The sequence below is a fragment of the Pithys albifrons genome, chromosome 7, assembly GCF_047495875.1.
Source record: "Pithys albifrons albifrons isolate INPA30051 chromosome 7, PitAlb_v1, whole genome shotgun sequence".
Lineage (NCBI taxonomy): Eukaryota > Metazoa > Chordata > Aves > Passeriformes > Thamnophilidae > Pithys > Pithys albifrons.
Window position 1 is genome coordinate 44,214,403 of NC_092464.1, and position 14,382 is coordinate 44,228,784.

The window sequence follows — 14,382 nt, forward strand, 5'->3', positions numbered from 1 at the left end:
AAAATAAATAAAATTCTTGTCATACACTGAACTTCAACAGTTGGAAACCGTATATCACTATTACATTGATAATATCAAATGGTTAGAACAACCATTTACAAATACAAATATTCATAAAACATTCTGAAATTATGAAATGCACAAGTTTATACTAATGCTATTCTCCAAAGTGCATTTTACAGGGGAGTAACCCTCACCTTTCAGAGTCAACATAAGCTGGAGGTGGCTCAGCCAGATAGTTTATTTGTAAAGTACAAATCTCCTCACATTTCCCCCATAAGCCTTCAAGTTACCCTCAATTTGACTGTAAACTTCAAGGTCATTGTGTAAAAAAAGCTCCTTGTATACCCTAAAACATGACTTTTCCATTAAGATACAACTGACCAAACTCTTCTATGTGGATGTCATGTAGCAAACAGTGGAGAACTCAAACACAGCTGGGAAGAGCTTCCCTCACTGCAGCCAAAAGATTTGCTCTTAACCAGACCAGAAATTTTTTGTGGTGAATACGGAGCATGCAGGACACTGAGGACATTAAACAGAAATAGCTTTAAATAAGGTGTGTTTTGAAAGTGTTACCGGGCTCTTTAGAATCATACTGAGGCCATTTTACTACGTATTTTATGTATGTGTTTAGAACACAAATAGCTGATGTAATTCCCATGCTCCACTCCTTTGGGACTGAAGACTGCAACAATGGAAGGCATTACAGTTAATTTACATGCTAAAAAAGGCAACAGGCTTGTGCTCACCATCTTTTTGTACAGCACTGCCAGGTGTTTCACAGTGTAAGCCAAGGACGGATGATCTGGAGCCAGTGCTCTCCTCCTGATGTCTAAAGCTTTCTCATAGAGCTCCTCAGCCTTGTCATAGTGTTTCTTCTCATTGTACAGCGCTGCCAGATTGTTCAGAGACTGCGCACAGTCTGGATGGTCACACCCAAGGACCCTCTCTCTCATTTCCAAGGAGCGCTTCAGGAAAAGCTCTGCTGTCCTGCAGAACAGATTTCTTCAGTGATATTTTAAACCTGGTAACATCTGTACAGGCTCAAGTGTCTGTTTGAAACAGAACAAAGTCAGGCTTGGAAGCTGCACAGATACTGCCAGCTGGTAATGGACTTTCCTTGGAATAAGCAAATGCAGATCTGCAATTCTTTTGGGCAGTGTGGAACTGTACATCCCAGTCATAGTCCTGCTATGTATGACATAGACATGGCCAGTGTAGGGAGAGAGGTAGTTAATATATTTCTGTGCAAACTCAGATTCTCCCGTTAAGGACTGAAAAGCCCATCTAGCAGATTTCAGCAAACATTACACTCCCCCATAGCCCCTCTTTCCTTTAATTCAACCTCCATCTTCAGTTAGGCAAGTAATCCTTCCTTTTTCAAACCATTCTTCTGACTTCTCAGCAACTCCTCACAGTAATCAAATACTCCCATGAATAAAGCAATCATGACATATGATGTAAAAGTTCAGGACACACCATGTATTTTTCAAGTAACTTTTAAGACTATAAAACATGTTAAAAGAGTTCAATAGACAGGTTTCACACCAAAGCGGGAGAGACAGGGATGGATTTTATGTCATAAGCTGGATTCTCATAGTAGAATCTGTATAGAACAGACAAAGTAGAGAACATTCTGTGTAATGCCACCACTCAAGCAAAGGGCATATTTTATCTTACTACAGTAATGCAATACTGTTCCATTACAGGTTTACAGCAGCTCCTCCATCAAAATAATGGGTGATTCCCTCCTAAGACTGACAGCATCCATTATAACTAGGCAGTTGCTCATCCTAACATACACATAAATTCTGTGATGCTATTCCCAAGAGGTCAGCATAATAAATTGGAAAACTCCATTTCACATTAGAGAAAAAAAAGACTATGTATACACAGAGCTGTAGGTTCAATTCCGGAGCTCTTAGACAAGTGTCAAAAGATGTTCACTCCATGCAAGGGCTGGAGGATGATGTGTGATATGTAACTATTAATTAAGTGATATAACCTTCTGCCACTGATTTCATTGTAACTGCATAAATTGTCAAAACAGTCAGTTTTGGACTTGCTGGTTCAGAAGAGAGACACAATATCCATTTTTAAAAGTACCTTAAACCTCCACTAGAACAAAGTTTATACTTTGCTCACCTATGAAACAGTGGAGACATGGTACTCTTGAAGTAGGTTGTGTTGAACAGGAACTACCTATGTATAATGTGGAATATTAAACAATCTTGCATGAGATTAGATATTGCTCCTCTATAATCAGTCACTTCATGAGGCTAAACTGACAAAAACACCCAGATTTCTTACAACAGTTAAAAATCAATTCCTTCACTGCAAAGGTCATGCATTTAACAGAAATTCTGTATCCTAAACAATGACATACTTCTGTAATTATCCAAAAGTTACTGGTGTTATAAACATCAGATACAGGAAGAATGTAAAAATACTTTCAGAACTTACTTTGTGCTTTTTCACTGAAAAGATTCAGTTAAGTACAGCAGGATTTAAGGTGACTTTACAATTCCCTCACAACATTCTGTTTGAGAGTACCTCAGGACTGAAGAGGATGATGTGAAGAGTGGCTAACCATGCAATCAGAACCACACTGCACCTTTTATTCCCCTTCTTCAACACCCCTGCATATCTCTGTCTGCTTTTAGAACATCTTTTTGCTGCTCTGTCGTCTTTTGCCCTTAGGCAGGCCACTACAGTAAAAGCCTGAGGACATTTAAGTCATGATTTCTTGTAATACTGGCAGGTTAAATGTTTTTCATAGAAAAACAACAATCCTGCCTTACAAGGTGAACACTAGAAAGGAAAGTCACAAAACAGTGAAGGTGAGTAGAGGAGGCACAGAGTTGAGAACTGGTATTTGCAAAACAAGCTAGTTAACTGGGGAACACCAATTCTGAATAAAAGAAAATGCACTGACTTGGTAAATAGTCAAGTGCCAACAGCATCAACTCCAGAAAATCTGAGTGAATTTCACTGAACAAAACCCAGTAGAATGAATAAGGGATGGTACTATAACAAGTCTTTGATCATATGTCTACATTTAATGTTAGCTCTCAGTGCTTTGTCTCCATTTAGACCTCTGAGAACAACAAGGTGTCACAATTAAAACAACTTACTCAAGATTATTCTGCAGGTAGTAGAGCACTCCAAGCTCATTAAGGGTTCGAGCATTATCTGGTGTATCCTTGCCCAAGGTGAGCTCTTCCAGTTGAAGGGCCCTTTGTCGCAGGAGAGCAAAGCCACACTACAGCAAAGAACAGTGTAAGCCAATCACCATTAAAGTTTAACATTGAAGACAGAAAATCAAAAGGAGCACAATAATCCTACTTAAATTCTATTTTTGAGCTATATCTACATCCTTATTTATGTATCTAAAAAGCAAAATTTTGGTGAAAATTCCCACACAGAGCTGTTTTCTCCTTTATCATACATGCTAATTTGCTTAAAGTCCACAGTTCAAATAACCAACTCAGAGCAAATTCTTAGGTTTATTAGCTCAAAACTTGAAATCAAGATAATCTCCAATCTGAAACACTATATACAAATGTATATAAAGTATTACTCAAGGCTTCACATGGATCTTTGTAAAATGGGCTGCCAAGTTAATGCTAACATGTAAAATGAACCATAAGTAAAAAATGGAGCCATTGTCATGAATTAAGAAACAATCAAATCCAATAGAATAGAACACAATCCTTCCTTTTATTCAGCAAAATTTATAACCCCTCCCCAAAGTTAAGCAGGATATTTTGGGTGACTCTTAACAGCTCTAATGGGTTGCTCTTATCTCTGTAGCCCTACATTTCCTTTTAACTAAACAATGTTTCAGCTTCAGGCCTCTAATCTAGACAGGTTTTCTGATTTACCGATCAGCTAATCTAACCAAGGTTTTTGTTTATTTCTTAAAGTCATCTTACAGCAACAGGGTTAAATTCCTCCTTGTCTAAAGCTGCATGGTTAAGATCACTGACAAACTTGAGTACAAGCTAAAATCAAAAAATAAATATAAACTACAAAGTTAGTAGAGGTCTGATTAAAAATTAGTAGACTATATGATTTTATGGGGAAGGAATAAAATCCATTTTCTTGAGGAGTCCCTGTATCAGTTACACACTCTGCCTCTTTTTGATCTTGGCAGTCTTAATAAAAATATTGTGCAGCAAAACCCCTTACAGAAATGAAACAAATCTCCATTAACCAAATTCATCTCTACTTCAGCACTGTGGAAATAGCAACATTTTTGTGTCTTTTTAGTACTTTCATTAAAGCTACAACTAGAGCTCTGGAGCTATTAGCTAACTCTTACAGTACAGGCATTTCATGACAAACCCTCAGCTCGAGAATGACAAGAGGAACCCTGGAGCTGAAAAACAACATAGAAGAAAAAGCCAGAGAAAAACTCAGTATGTTGCCTAATATTATTCCTGGGATTTTCCACTGCAGCAATCACTGTGCCCACTGGCAGGATAAATGCCTCAGCTATTCTGGAGAACACCTTTCTCTGCTGCCACTTTGACAGACATTTCTATCAGCAGTAATTCTGCACCCCTGAAATGAATATACCCACTTCTTTCTTTTCCACCTCTCTCAGCTCCATTCCAGTTGTACTGATACATCTCCACTTCCAGCAGAGTTGAAAGGGTAGTTACCAAAGCTGCTGCTAAGCTACTTCACTACCTGTGCCTACAATTATCTAAAGCCCTGGAGCTTTGTCAGCTCTGCAGACACATTTTACCATCTCTTTAGCAGAGCCATAACATGCCCTGCACTTCTTCTTAAATATCAAACATTTCCTTACCAGACTGCCTTTCTGCCTTGTTGCTTTTTGGCGTATTTTGAAGGACTTTTTCCTCAGTTGCTCAGCTTGTTCATATCTGAAAATAATTACTTGCAATGTTAGAAGGATGTCAAATGTAGCTGGAAAGCTTCTGAGTTACTTGAATGTACAAATCTGAGAATTTAAGAATCTTGAAAAGATAAAAACATCCAAAATGCCAAGGACAAGACAATACTCCTCCTTTATCTCTACAAGTTCTTTGTTAAACTGAGCACAAAGATTGGCCCCTCCTAGGTGGCCTGCTACAAGAATAGAGAGGAGATGCTCATGGTTGCATTAGAACATACTAAACTCAAAAAAAAGAACCAAAGGAAAATTCTGGCTTCAGGAAGAAAAGCTTTGCTGTTGTTTTTTGGTACTCCCTCCACATAAAGAAAAACAGCAGCGTATTTAAGCTTACTTGTTCTGCTTTTGGTACAAGGTCGCAAGTGCATCAAGCTCACGGGCTACCCGAGGGTGTTCGGCTCCATAAGCATTTTCAGAGATTTCCAGTGCCTGTTTATACAACTGCTCAGCATTTCCAAACTTCTTCCACTGAACATACACTCCTGCTAGCTGGTGAAGGGACTGTGCCACCCTTGGGTGGTCTGGATCCAGCGCAGTCTCTCGAATCTCCAGAGAGCGCTGCAGAGGAGCTACAGCCTGTAACAACCAAGGTCAGAGGGTGATGGAGCAGGCACCATCCTACATGCTGCAATAATTTAACAACTGCAACAGAAAGCACACGCTGAGCTCTGCTTAGTTTGCCTTTTTGCTGTTACAACAATCTCTAAGCGCACTTACCTGACTGAGAAGACCTAGGTCCTTAAGAAACCGTCCCAGGGTCTCATAAAGATCAGCCAGGCAGATCATACTTTCCTCTCCCTCACAGCTTTTTTCATATTCTTTCAGAGAGTCAAAATACTCAGCTGCCATAGAGCTCTTATCTTTCCCAACCAGCTGCCAGTAACTCAGCAATTCTGCAAAATGTCCCCTGTTTTAACAAGGAAATAAGAATCTCATCTCTGATACCCCTCTATTCAGACTGACTCTAGCTTAGAAAACAAGGGCCATATGCACAAATGTTGTCTTTATGCTACAGCATCTACAGAGACAATCCATGGAGACTAACACTATTCAACAGTAGAAGTCATCCCTTTACCAACCCCCAGGTGCAACAGAATAGAAAAAATGGATTATTTATATGAAAACAGCATTTCGCACTTCAGCCTCTACTATTTAAATACTTTTAATCTGCATCTGTCACTTTCTGATTTATATGACAAAAAATTATATTGAAATGTTTACAATCCCCAAAGCAGTAGCTGCCTTTGTACCTTTTGTAAAGGTTTTGGGATACAAAGAGATTCAAAAGACACTTGTGTAGCTTCTGCTTATCCCCCTGCTGTTGGAAGAGCCAGGGAAGTTCATCTGCACTTCGCCAAGTCACTCGGTCTCGACTATTAAAAGAAAAACAAATCAAAATTAAAACTCTAACAGGCCTAACAGAACGTGTAAATTTGACATGAAAACTAGGCAAGCACACAATTGCCATACCTGAATGTCTAAACAGACAGATTACTATAAGACCTATGTACTCCATTTTCTTGTATCGTCATTTTAATTTCACCTTGGAAGGCACTGGAACCCCCAGGCACTCTACAGGAAGCTGCTTCTCCATCCCAGAGTTATTATTATTATTATTATTACAGAGTTATTTTGCCATGATAATTTACTAAACTCAAAGACAGGATATGCAGGAAGCAAAAGTATCAATGAGGCTGCAATTTAGCACTTCTGGAGGAATTCTGACCTACCTTAACTGCATGGTGAAATATTCCACTAGTTTTTGTCTGTAGGCAGAAATAACATTTTCACCTTCTTCCATATATTCTAGTTTCACCATCTCCCAAGCCTGAAAGTGAGTATAATTAAAAGGAATGTATTTCATTTAAGTGCTGATGATACAGAGTGTTATGCAAGATAAAACACATCTCATTTTGTAGAAAGAAAATCTCTCAATGACAGGCACTACAAAAAGATTGTCTTATATTACACCAAAGCTCTGGTTATTCAGGTAATATTCCCTTCTCCTTCAATTCTTCTTGGGTTTTTTGTGGAATCAGTGTTTTCTAGGACAAATGGAGTTAACAACTAAGAGATCAGAAACTTATAAAGGTTTGAAAGGCCAGATTTTCAACAATACTGGTATCACAGCTCTAGTGGTTGTCAAGGTGATTCTAAATCAGACCAGATGTTGAGGAGAGTGGATGAGCAAACACAAACATATCAAGGCCTCCCTAGCTAACAACAGAACTTATCTAAAAACAGGGGTAGGCATTAGGGGGATGGAGTTTCACTTGTACACGTTTAGAATGACAAAATTTACCTGGAGGTGCTGGAACTTCAGCAAACCACAGCCATATGTCAGCAAACACATTTTGTGCAGGCTGTGAAGGAGTGAGGCTAACACTGCAGAAGTCAGTTCAGGATAAAGCTCCATGAGCTCTGACTCACTCACACCATTGTGGCTCACACCGATGACACACAGGATCTACAGAGAGAAGGAAATGTATTTTATGCTGTTAGCAATATTTGCTGCAGAGCTTAGTTACACTGAAATGTCAGGAAAAATACTTTTTATTGCTGTGATAACTTTATAGCCAAAAGAGAAAAAAAACCCTGCCTCCACAAGTCCTTTCCCCCTTCTCTTCTCAAAGAAGAGACCTCAGTGCTGGTGGATTGATACTCTCATAGATAAAGCACCAAATGGGACATTCTGGGAGAAGCAAATGGCTCCTTAGACCTTCCTCTAAATATCTAATAAGTAGTTGAGGAAAATAACGCTGTTATCATGAGGAACTTCCATCTAAGTAAAATATGCTGAAGGTCTTTATGCTGCCATTACAGAAGAAGTAGTAATTATTGAGTATTGTGTCCAATAAAAACAAATGTTTCACACGAGGGGGAAATTATGCAAAGGTAAGAAGAGGAGTCAGAAATGTAGTAAGCAGTGCCCTGCTTGGTATCACAAGATACCATGCTTTGATTGCATTTACTACACTTGGTGTAGTTAATCACCAGATCAGGGTAGTGATCAGCAGGAACTCCTAATTCTATGGCACATCATAGTGAAAAAATTCCGTTTTATTTTGTGAGACAACAGTTCAGTTTATATTTCACACAAAGCAGTCATACGTTCTATAGTTACGCAGATATAATTAGTTTAATAAATTTTTCCCCCTGAGTAATTTCTGAATTATACATATAAACCAATATAAACCTATATTTACTTTTAAGTGAAGAAAAACTCTTTACAGGAAAGAGTATACAATACCTGTAGAAATGGTAATGCAGTCTCTGCTTACCTCTCTCAAAAGACCTTTCTCTTTATCACTCTGCAACGATTCTTGAATTGATCTCAGAACAAGCCTGTACAGTGACACTGTGTCTTGACACTGGCAACACTGCTGAAGGATTTCATCAATATTTCCTGTATTTCCAACACTGAGCAGGACAAAAAGGGCAAGGTTTAGTGCATTAAAATTTGCTGAGTAAGCTTGAATTGAAACTACTGAAGAGCTCTGTCTCAAAAGTGCTCTGGATTACTACTGAGTTCAAAAGGTGCACAGCACCTGGTGAGATGAAACACAGAAGAGGTGACTTCCTGAAGCCACCTTCTGTCATATTGTCTGATTTTTCTAAATAGCCGCAACAGTTTTATTTTAAAAAGGACATTGCAGGTGTACAAAATAAGAATATCAGACTGGATAAAGGTAAAACCACATGGTGCTGTTTCATTTAATGCATTTACAAAGTATGTTTTCAGGAGCAAATAAGACTTCTAGAACATAAAACAAAAACAATGAAAATCAGTCACCCAGAGTAAATTATCAATTAGTGTATCATCTTCTGTGAGTCTCTCAACTAAACATGCATCATTCTCAACAAGATGAAGTGTAGGCTAATAATAAGCCAATGCACTTATTAAGTATTCTTGTGCACAAGAGGCAAGATTAATTTTCTCCACAGCAGGAATTATAAGACTAAGTACTATATGTAGGATGTTAAACTAAACAGTTGCTGAACTTCTTTTTAGCCTTAAAAATCTATGAGACAAACTATCTGGTACATCAGCAAATACAACACACTAGAATTTAACTTTTTAACAAAACAGTATCAACACTCTGCAAATACCTGTAAAAAGCACTGGAGCAACTGACATGCCCAGAAAGAAGAACAACATTAAAATAAAACAGAATAGCTGAAAACAAAAAGATAAAGGTATTTGGATTTATTTATTATCAAAATGGTGATTATCCACTCTGATTTCTCTTCCCATTGCATTCACAGCCAGTGAAGGGGGAAAATTTTGCATACTTCTCCACTGTTTTTAATTAACAAGATTCATTCCATGTTAAATAAAAGTATTTCAAAAGGCTAACTAACCTACTTAAAGTCTTCTCATGTAGTGATGAGCATAATAATTTCCAGAACATCTCAACTTACCAAGCAATGGTTTTGCCCAGGAGAGTGACATACAAAGCATTGCAAGTCGTGGCTGAACGACAATGTCTCTCAAGCTTCTTCTCCTACAACATTTTAAATAAAATCTGTGAACGGAGACGAAATTTACCATACAAGTAAAACTTCCACTGTTTGACAAGAAAATAGAAGTTCTAGTTACTCTTCTATCTGTAACATCTGAAGACTAAGACACGGTAAGTAGTGCACAAAATACTGCATGTTTTGCTAGATATAGGAGCACATGAGTGAAAGTTTCCTTTTGAATTTAAGGTGAAGAGTTAGGATCTAACATTATATCTCAACATGAGGATTACCTTACAGAATTAGTCTCCATGGCAAAGGTAAAATATGTTTTCCCTACTCTGCCAATCATTGTTACATTATTATGCAATAATAATTAATAAAAAATAATTAAACCTTCTAGTATTCTAAAATAAAATAACACATCTACATTAATATGTGCAACTGTGCTGTTTTGTGTTAAAAATTCATGCTGCTCCATCTGTGTTTCAGTGTTAGGAGCCACGGGGTAAAAATACTCACATTTCATGCTATCCTGAGCAATAGTATTTAGTTCAATATAATACTTTTTTGGCAGCTGGGCTTATTTCATCCTTCCATGTTTTCATTAAAAGTTATACTAGAGTTAGGAACTTTAGAAAAACTACAACAGACATACCTGCTCTTTAGTCAGTTTAACATTTTCAGAGTTACATTCTGCACTAATGAGAGATTTAACATCCTTGGGATTCAGTGGATCAAGATGCAGAGTGGGCCATAACCTTTGGTAAGACAGAACAAAGTCATATTCAAATCTTATTAAATAGCACACAAAAGGAAATAAAAAGGCAACAGAGTTCCAGACCTTTTAAAAGATTTATATCAAAGCAGTAATTGAAGCTGTTCCCTGCTACTATGAAATTCTAGCCCTCTCAAGTCAAATTTCCACATTTAGCCTCGCCCTGAATCTACTTCATGGTAGTGCAGTTCTTGATGTGCATCTGACTGCATTTAATATCACCTTTCATACAGTCATGTGGACAGACCCATCACAGTAAAACAGAAATCTGGTTGTCCAACAGCTAAAATCTGTCATTGCAGCTACAATAGAGAAGCTTTCATTTGTCTCACAGGTTGCAAAACCTTACCCTATTAAATATTCATACCTTGACAAAGCTGTCTGTTTGCTCTTCAAAATGAGTAACTGTAATTTAAAATAAAATTCTAACCCAGGCTACTCAGAAACATCTCAGCAGTATAACTTACCTCCAGGCCTGTGGACACGTTTCTACATTCACTGATACAATCACTCTCACGTTCACTGGCAGTGGATCTATCAACCACTTCATATGCTTCTCAGCTTGCTTAAAAACAAATTTCAGTTGCTTAATGTAAAGATTGTTCAAAAAAATGCCATAAGTTGATACATTTCATTAACTGCACCACTCAATAAAACGAGTCTTAAATTCTCCAGTGTCCTTAAAAATTGTTCATGGTCTAGTTCTTGAGACAGTATTAAATGATCTAGTTATAAGTATCAGCAGTACTCTACACTAAATTGAGCAGATAGAATACTATTGCTGAAATGTTCACCTCATTTAAAACAAGGCTATTTGCATGCCCGGTAAGTCAGCTCACAGCCTTGAATCTTCGGGTAAGTAATGTAGTCAGACTGCTCAAAAATTAGAGTATTAAAATAAATTTAGAAAAAAAAATTCAACACAAATTTCATCCACAAAAATAACTCAATTGTGCTTTTTACAAAACTATTTTCTATATGTTCTCTTTTAAGCAAAGCAAACACTAATATTTCTGTTACACAGCTATAGTTGAACTTATTCCAATAGTCAAGATTTCTTTTAGACTGACTAATGGCAAATATTTTGAAAGCATACCTGTATTTGGTCAATGGAATCAATAATTATAATAATGCTGCCTTGATGGCGTGCAGAAAGTTTTTCCAGCCAACGGGGAAACTCTTCCAGAAGTTTAGCTGGATCAAAGGTCAGAGGTGACACTAACCAAGAGTGTTGCATAAGCTGCAGAATTATAAACATATACAAGAAATTCGACCTTAAAAATCAGCAGATAGTTAAAAGAAGTGCTATAGACAAAAGAGGAAGAAAAAGTAAAACAAAAAACCAAAATAAAAACCCTAAACAAAAACAAACAAACAAAAGAAATCAAAAACCCAGACACACACACAGAGAAAAAAAAAAACAACCCAAAACCCCATGTGCTACTGAGGCAATTTTTCCAGTCAAGTTCACACACAATTCTATCCTTCCAGTATATGCAGAAAGCTGGCATATGCAGAACAAATTTTATTGTTCTGCAAACAGTATTTATTGAACTCGGTGTGTAAATTCTAAAGAGATAACCTGAGTTTACACAATGGACAAGAAACCTGGAGACTTGAAGGACCTAAAGTTGCACAGGTTAAATAGGCAAACTTCTAAAATAAATGAGAAAATTGCATGGATAGCACAACTGATTTCATTTTTCTTAAGGTTTTAGTCCTGTAAGGTCCTTAGTGCATCCTGTGATGGAAAAAGAAAGCTCAGACCATGGCACAAAAAGACTCCTCACTTATTCCCCACATACTTAGCCCACCATTAAAAATAAATTAACATAGGAGAGAGCTCAGTCTAGGACAATATGGTGCCAACTAGTCAATACAGCCCCAGGTTTCTAAACACACATACAAAAGAAGTACCACCTGCCTCTGTCATTGGCCAGATGGCAGGGGATTTTGGAAGGAGCTTATATGAACCTTTGGAAACTGCTAATGCCAATCTATTATGAATCTCCCAGAGATGTTATTTAATTGATCTATATTCACTGTATTTAACTGATCTTTATTCAGATTCTCCCCATTCTACAATGCCTCACATTTCATAGACTCAAAGAATAGTTTAGACTGGAAGGGAGCTTTAAAGGTCAGATAGTCCAACCCCCTGCAATGAGCAGGGACATCTTCAACTACATCACATTGCTCATAGCCCCATCCAATCTGAACTTGAACGCTTTTATATTACATTTGTATTACTTTTCACCAATGCAGAAAGATCTGTAGCAAATTTTATCTTTTGACACAGACACACAGTGGCACTTTCCAAAGCAAGAGGCAATGCAGGCTATGAAACACAGCATACCTTTAAAGTAAGGCGTTTAATTATCAGTGCAGATTCTGAACTGGTAGACATGGGCCTCCCAACGAAGTGATAGACAATCAGAGTGTTTGGTGAATGCTTCTGTTGTATTTGAATCCTAAAGACAGAAGAGAAGGAAAAAAAAGACTCAACAGTGTAGTTTTGCAAATGTAACTCAAACAAAACACATCAGTTGTGCCAAAGGAGATACAGTATCTTACCTAGAGGTGTTCCATGTTTATCTTACAAAATACGATAGGTATTTGCTAAGCCATGACTGAACCTTTAATGTCAGACTCCATTATTCCTCTCCCCAGTACTGACATCAATTAACAAGTGCCTTTCCTGGCACTGGACTGGAACTTTCAAGAGGCAATGGCATCATCAATTTATTTTTATGAAAGCAGATTTTGCCATAGCATATAAATGGCCACAAAACACATTTCTATGATAAATTATTAGGATTTTTTCTTTATTTCAGTTTGACTCCAGAGGATCAGAAAAGGGCGACATTGTTGTGTTACCAAAACCACATAGTAATGCTGGGCAAAGACAGATAAAAGGGGTTGCATCAGGAGTCACGTAGATATTAGAGGCAGTCCAGATGGAAGTAGCTACTCAAATATGACAAATCTTTCCAGGATGCTTCAATAACTTCGGTGCTTTGCAAATGCCCTCATTTTACCTCTAATTAGACTGATATGATGTTTGAAATGTAATGGAAGCTTCTTTCTTAAATTTCATTCATATAAAAAAAAAATTAAATACCATTTTGACAGAAGGAGGGATTTCCCAGAGCCTGGTCCTCCTGATACAAGCAGTGGTGGAATTGGTGCTGGTGCTGCTACTAAGTCATTTAGACGTTCAAAATACTATTAAAAAAAAAGAAATAATCATCATTAATATTCCGCTGTTTAAGAGAGAAATACAGTGCCTGGTATTGTAAACCATGTAGATTCAAAATGCATGTATCAATATATTAAGGGAAAGGAATAACTACTGAAATGCAATCTAATACAAATGGAAATAAATGTTGTAAGGAAACTTAAACCATAGAATTTATTCCCTTTTTTAAAAAAGTGTAAAATGAAAAAAAACACTTTTTTTTTTCCCCAAACTCTACTTAAAATGGATCCTTCAGTGCTATGAAACCAAATTAGTGCTACTATAGTAAAGCAACAGGGTACAATGTTTGCTCAGGTTTGCTGGCCCTCTCTTTCCCCAAACTCCCCCACAGCACTGGATATGGTTGCCAGGACAAAGCCTTCAAAGTTGGCACCTGCCATAAATGATATTTTGAGACATGAAGCACACAAAAGAAGGCCTTCTTTCACCACATGGATGTCCAAGAATGTTGTAGCAGATGACAAAGAAAAACAAACCACACCCCTCATCCTCTTGGGAGAAATATTTTCTCTTCAAAGTAAGAGGCGTTTTAAGATATTCATTGGTATTTTTCCTTAACATTCTATTATTTTATTGCTCTAGAATGTAGTAAGGATGGTACAATCCTCCCAATCATTGCCAATATATCAGTAACGAAGTAAAAGAATGTATTATGCTAGTAAAACAGGAGTACTAAGAATTTAAATACAATAATGCAGAAACTGCATGCTTATTTTACATTGTAACATCAATGAATGTTGCCCAAATAAGGTGTTGCACCACATTCTGTGATGACTTTAATGTTTATCTTCCTACATTCAATGTATCCTCTGTATTCAATGTATCTCCTGATACTGACAACTTGAAATGCTTTAAAAATTTTATTTCCAGCTATCAGTAAGGACTGAGCTATTCAGCAGCCTTTTACTTTAAAGTTTCCTATGGTCTTCTTACATGGCTGCAAGATGAGATGAAATCTAT

General features: G+C 37.3%; 1 protein-coding gene across 3 annotated transcripts in view; it reads right to left on the reverse strand.

Moving 5' to 3' along the window:
- NPHP3 (nephrocystin 3) overlaps positions 1-14,382 on the reverse strand; it is a 28,717-nt gene that overhangs the window by 4,126 nt on the left and 10,209 nt on the right. For 2 of the 3 annotated variants that reach the window (XM_071561220.1, XM_071561222.1), the window contains exons 10-24: positions 13,285-13,388; positions 12,520-12,634; positions 11,260-11,403; positions 10,631-10,728; positions 10,044-10,146; positions 9,347-9,429; positions 8,206-8,344; positions 7,227-7,391; positions 6,655-6,752; positions 6,175-6,297; positions 5,642-5,831; positions 5,259-5,500; positions 4,820-4,895; positions 3,138-3,265; positions 753-993 (exon numbers count right to left, since the gene is read on the reverse strand). In XM_071561220.1, the coding sequence (XP_071417321.1) occupies positions 753-993; positions 3,138-3,265; positions 4,820-4,895; positions 5,259-5,500; positions 5,642-5,831; positions 6,175-6,297; positions 6,655-6,752; positions 7,227-7,391; positions 8,206-8,344; positions 9,347-9,429; positions 10,044-10,146; positions 10,631-10,728; positions 11,260-11,403; positions 12,520-12,634; positions 13,285-13,388 (2,049 nt within the window). Of the gene's footprint in view, positions 1-752; positions 1,056-3,137; positions 3,266-4,819; positions 4,896-5,258; positions 5,501-5,641; positions 5,832-6,174; positions 6,298-6,654; positions 6,753-7,226; positions 7,392-8,205; positions 8,345-9,346; positions 9,430-10,043; positions 10,147-10,630; positions 10,729-11,259; positions 11,404-12,519; positions 12,635-13,284; positions 13,389-14,382 lie in introns of those variants that run through there. The other variant, XM_071561223.1, reaches the window with a different exon arrangement.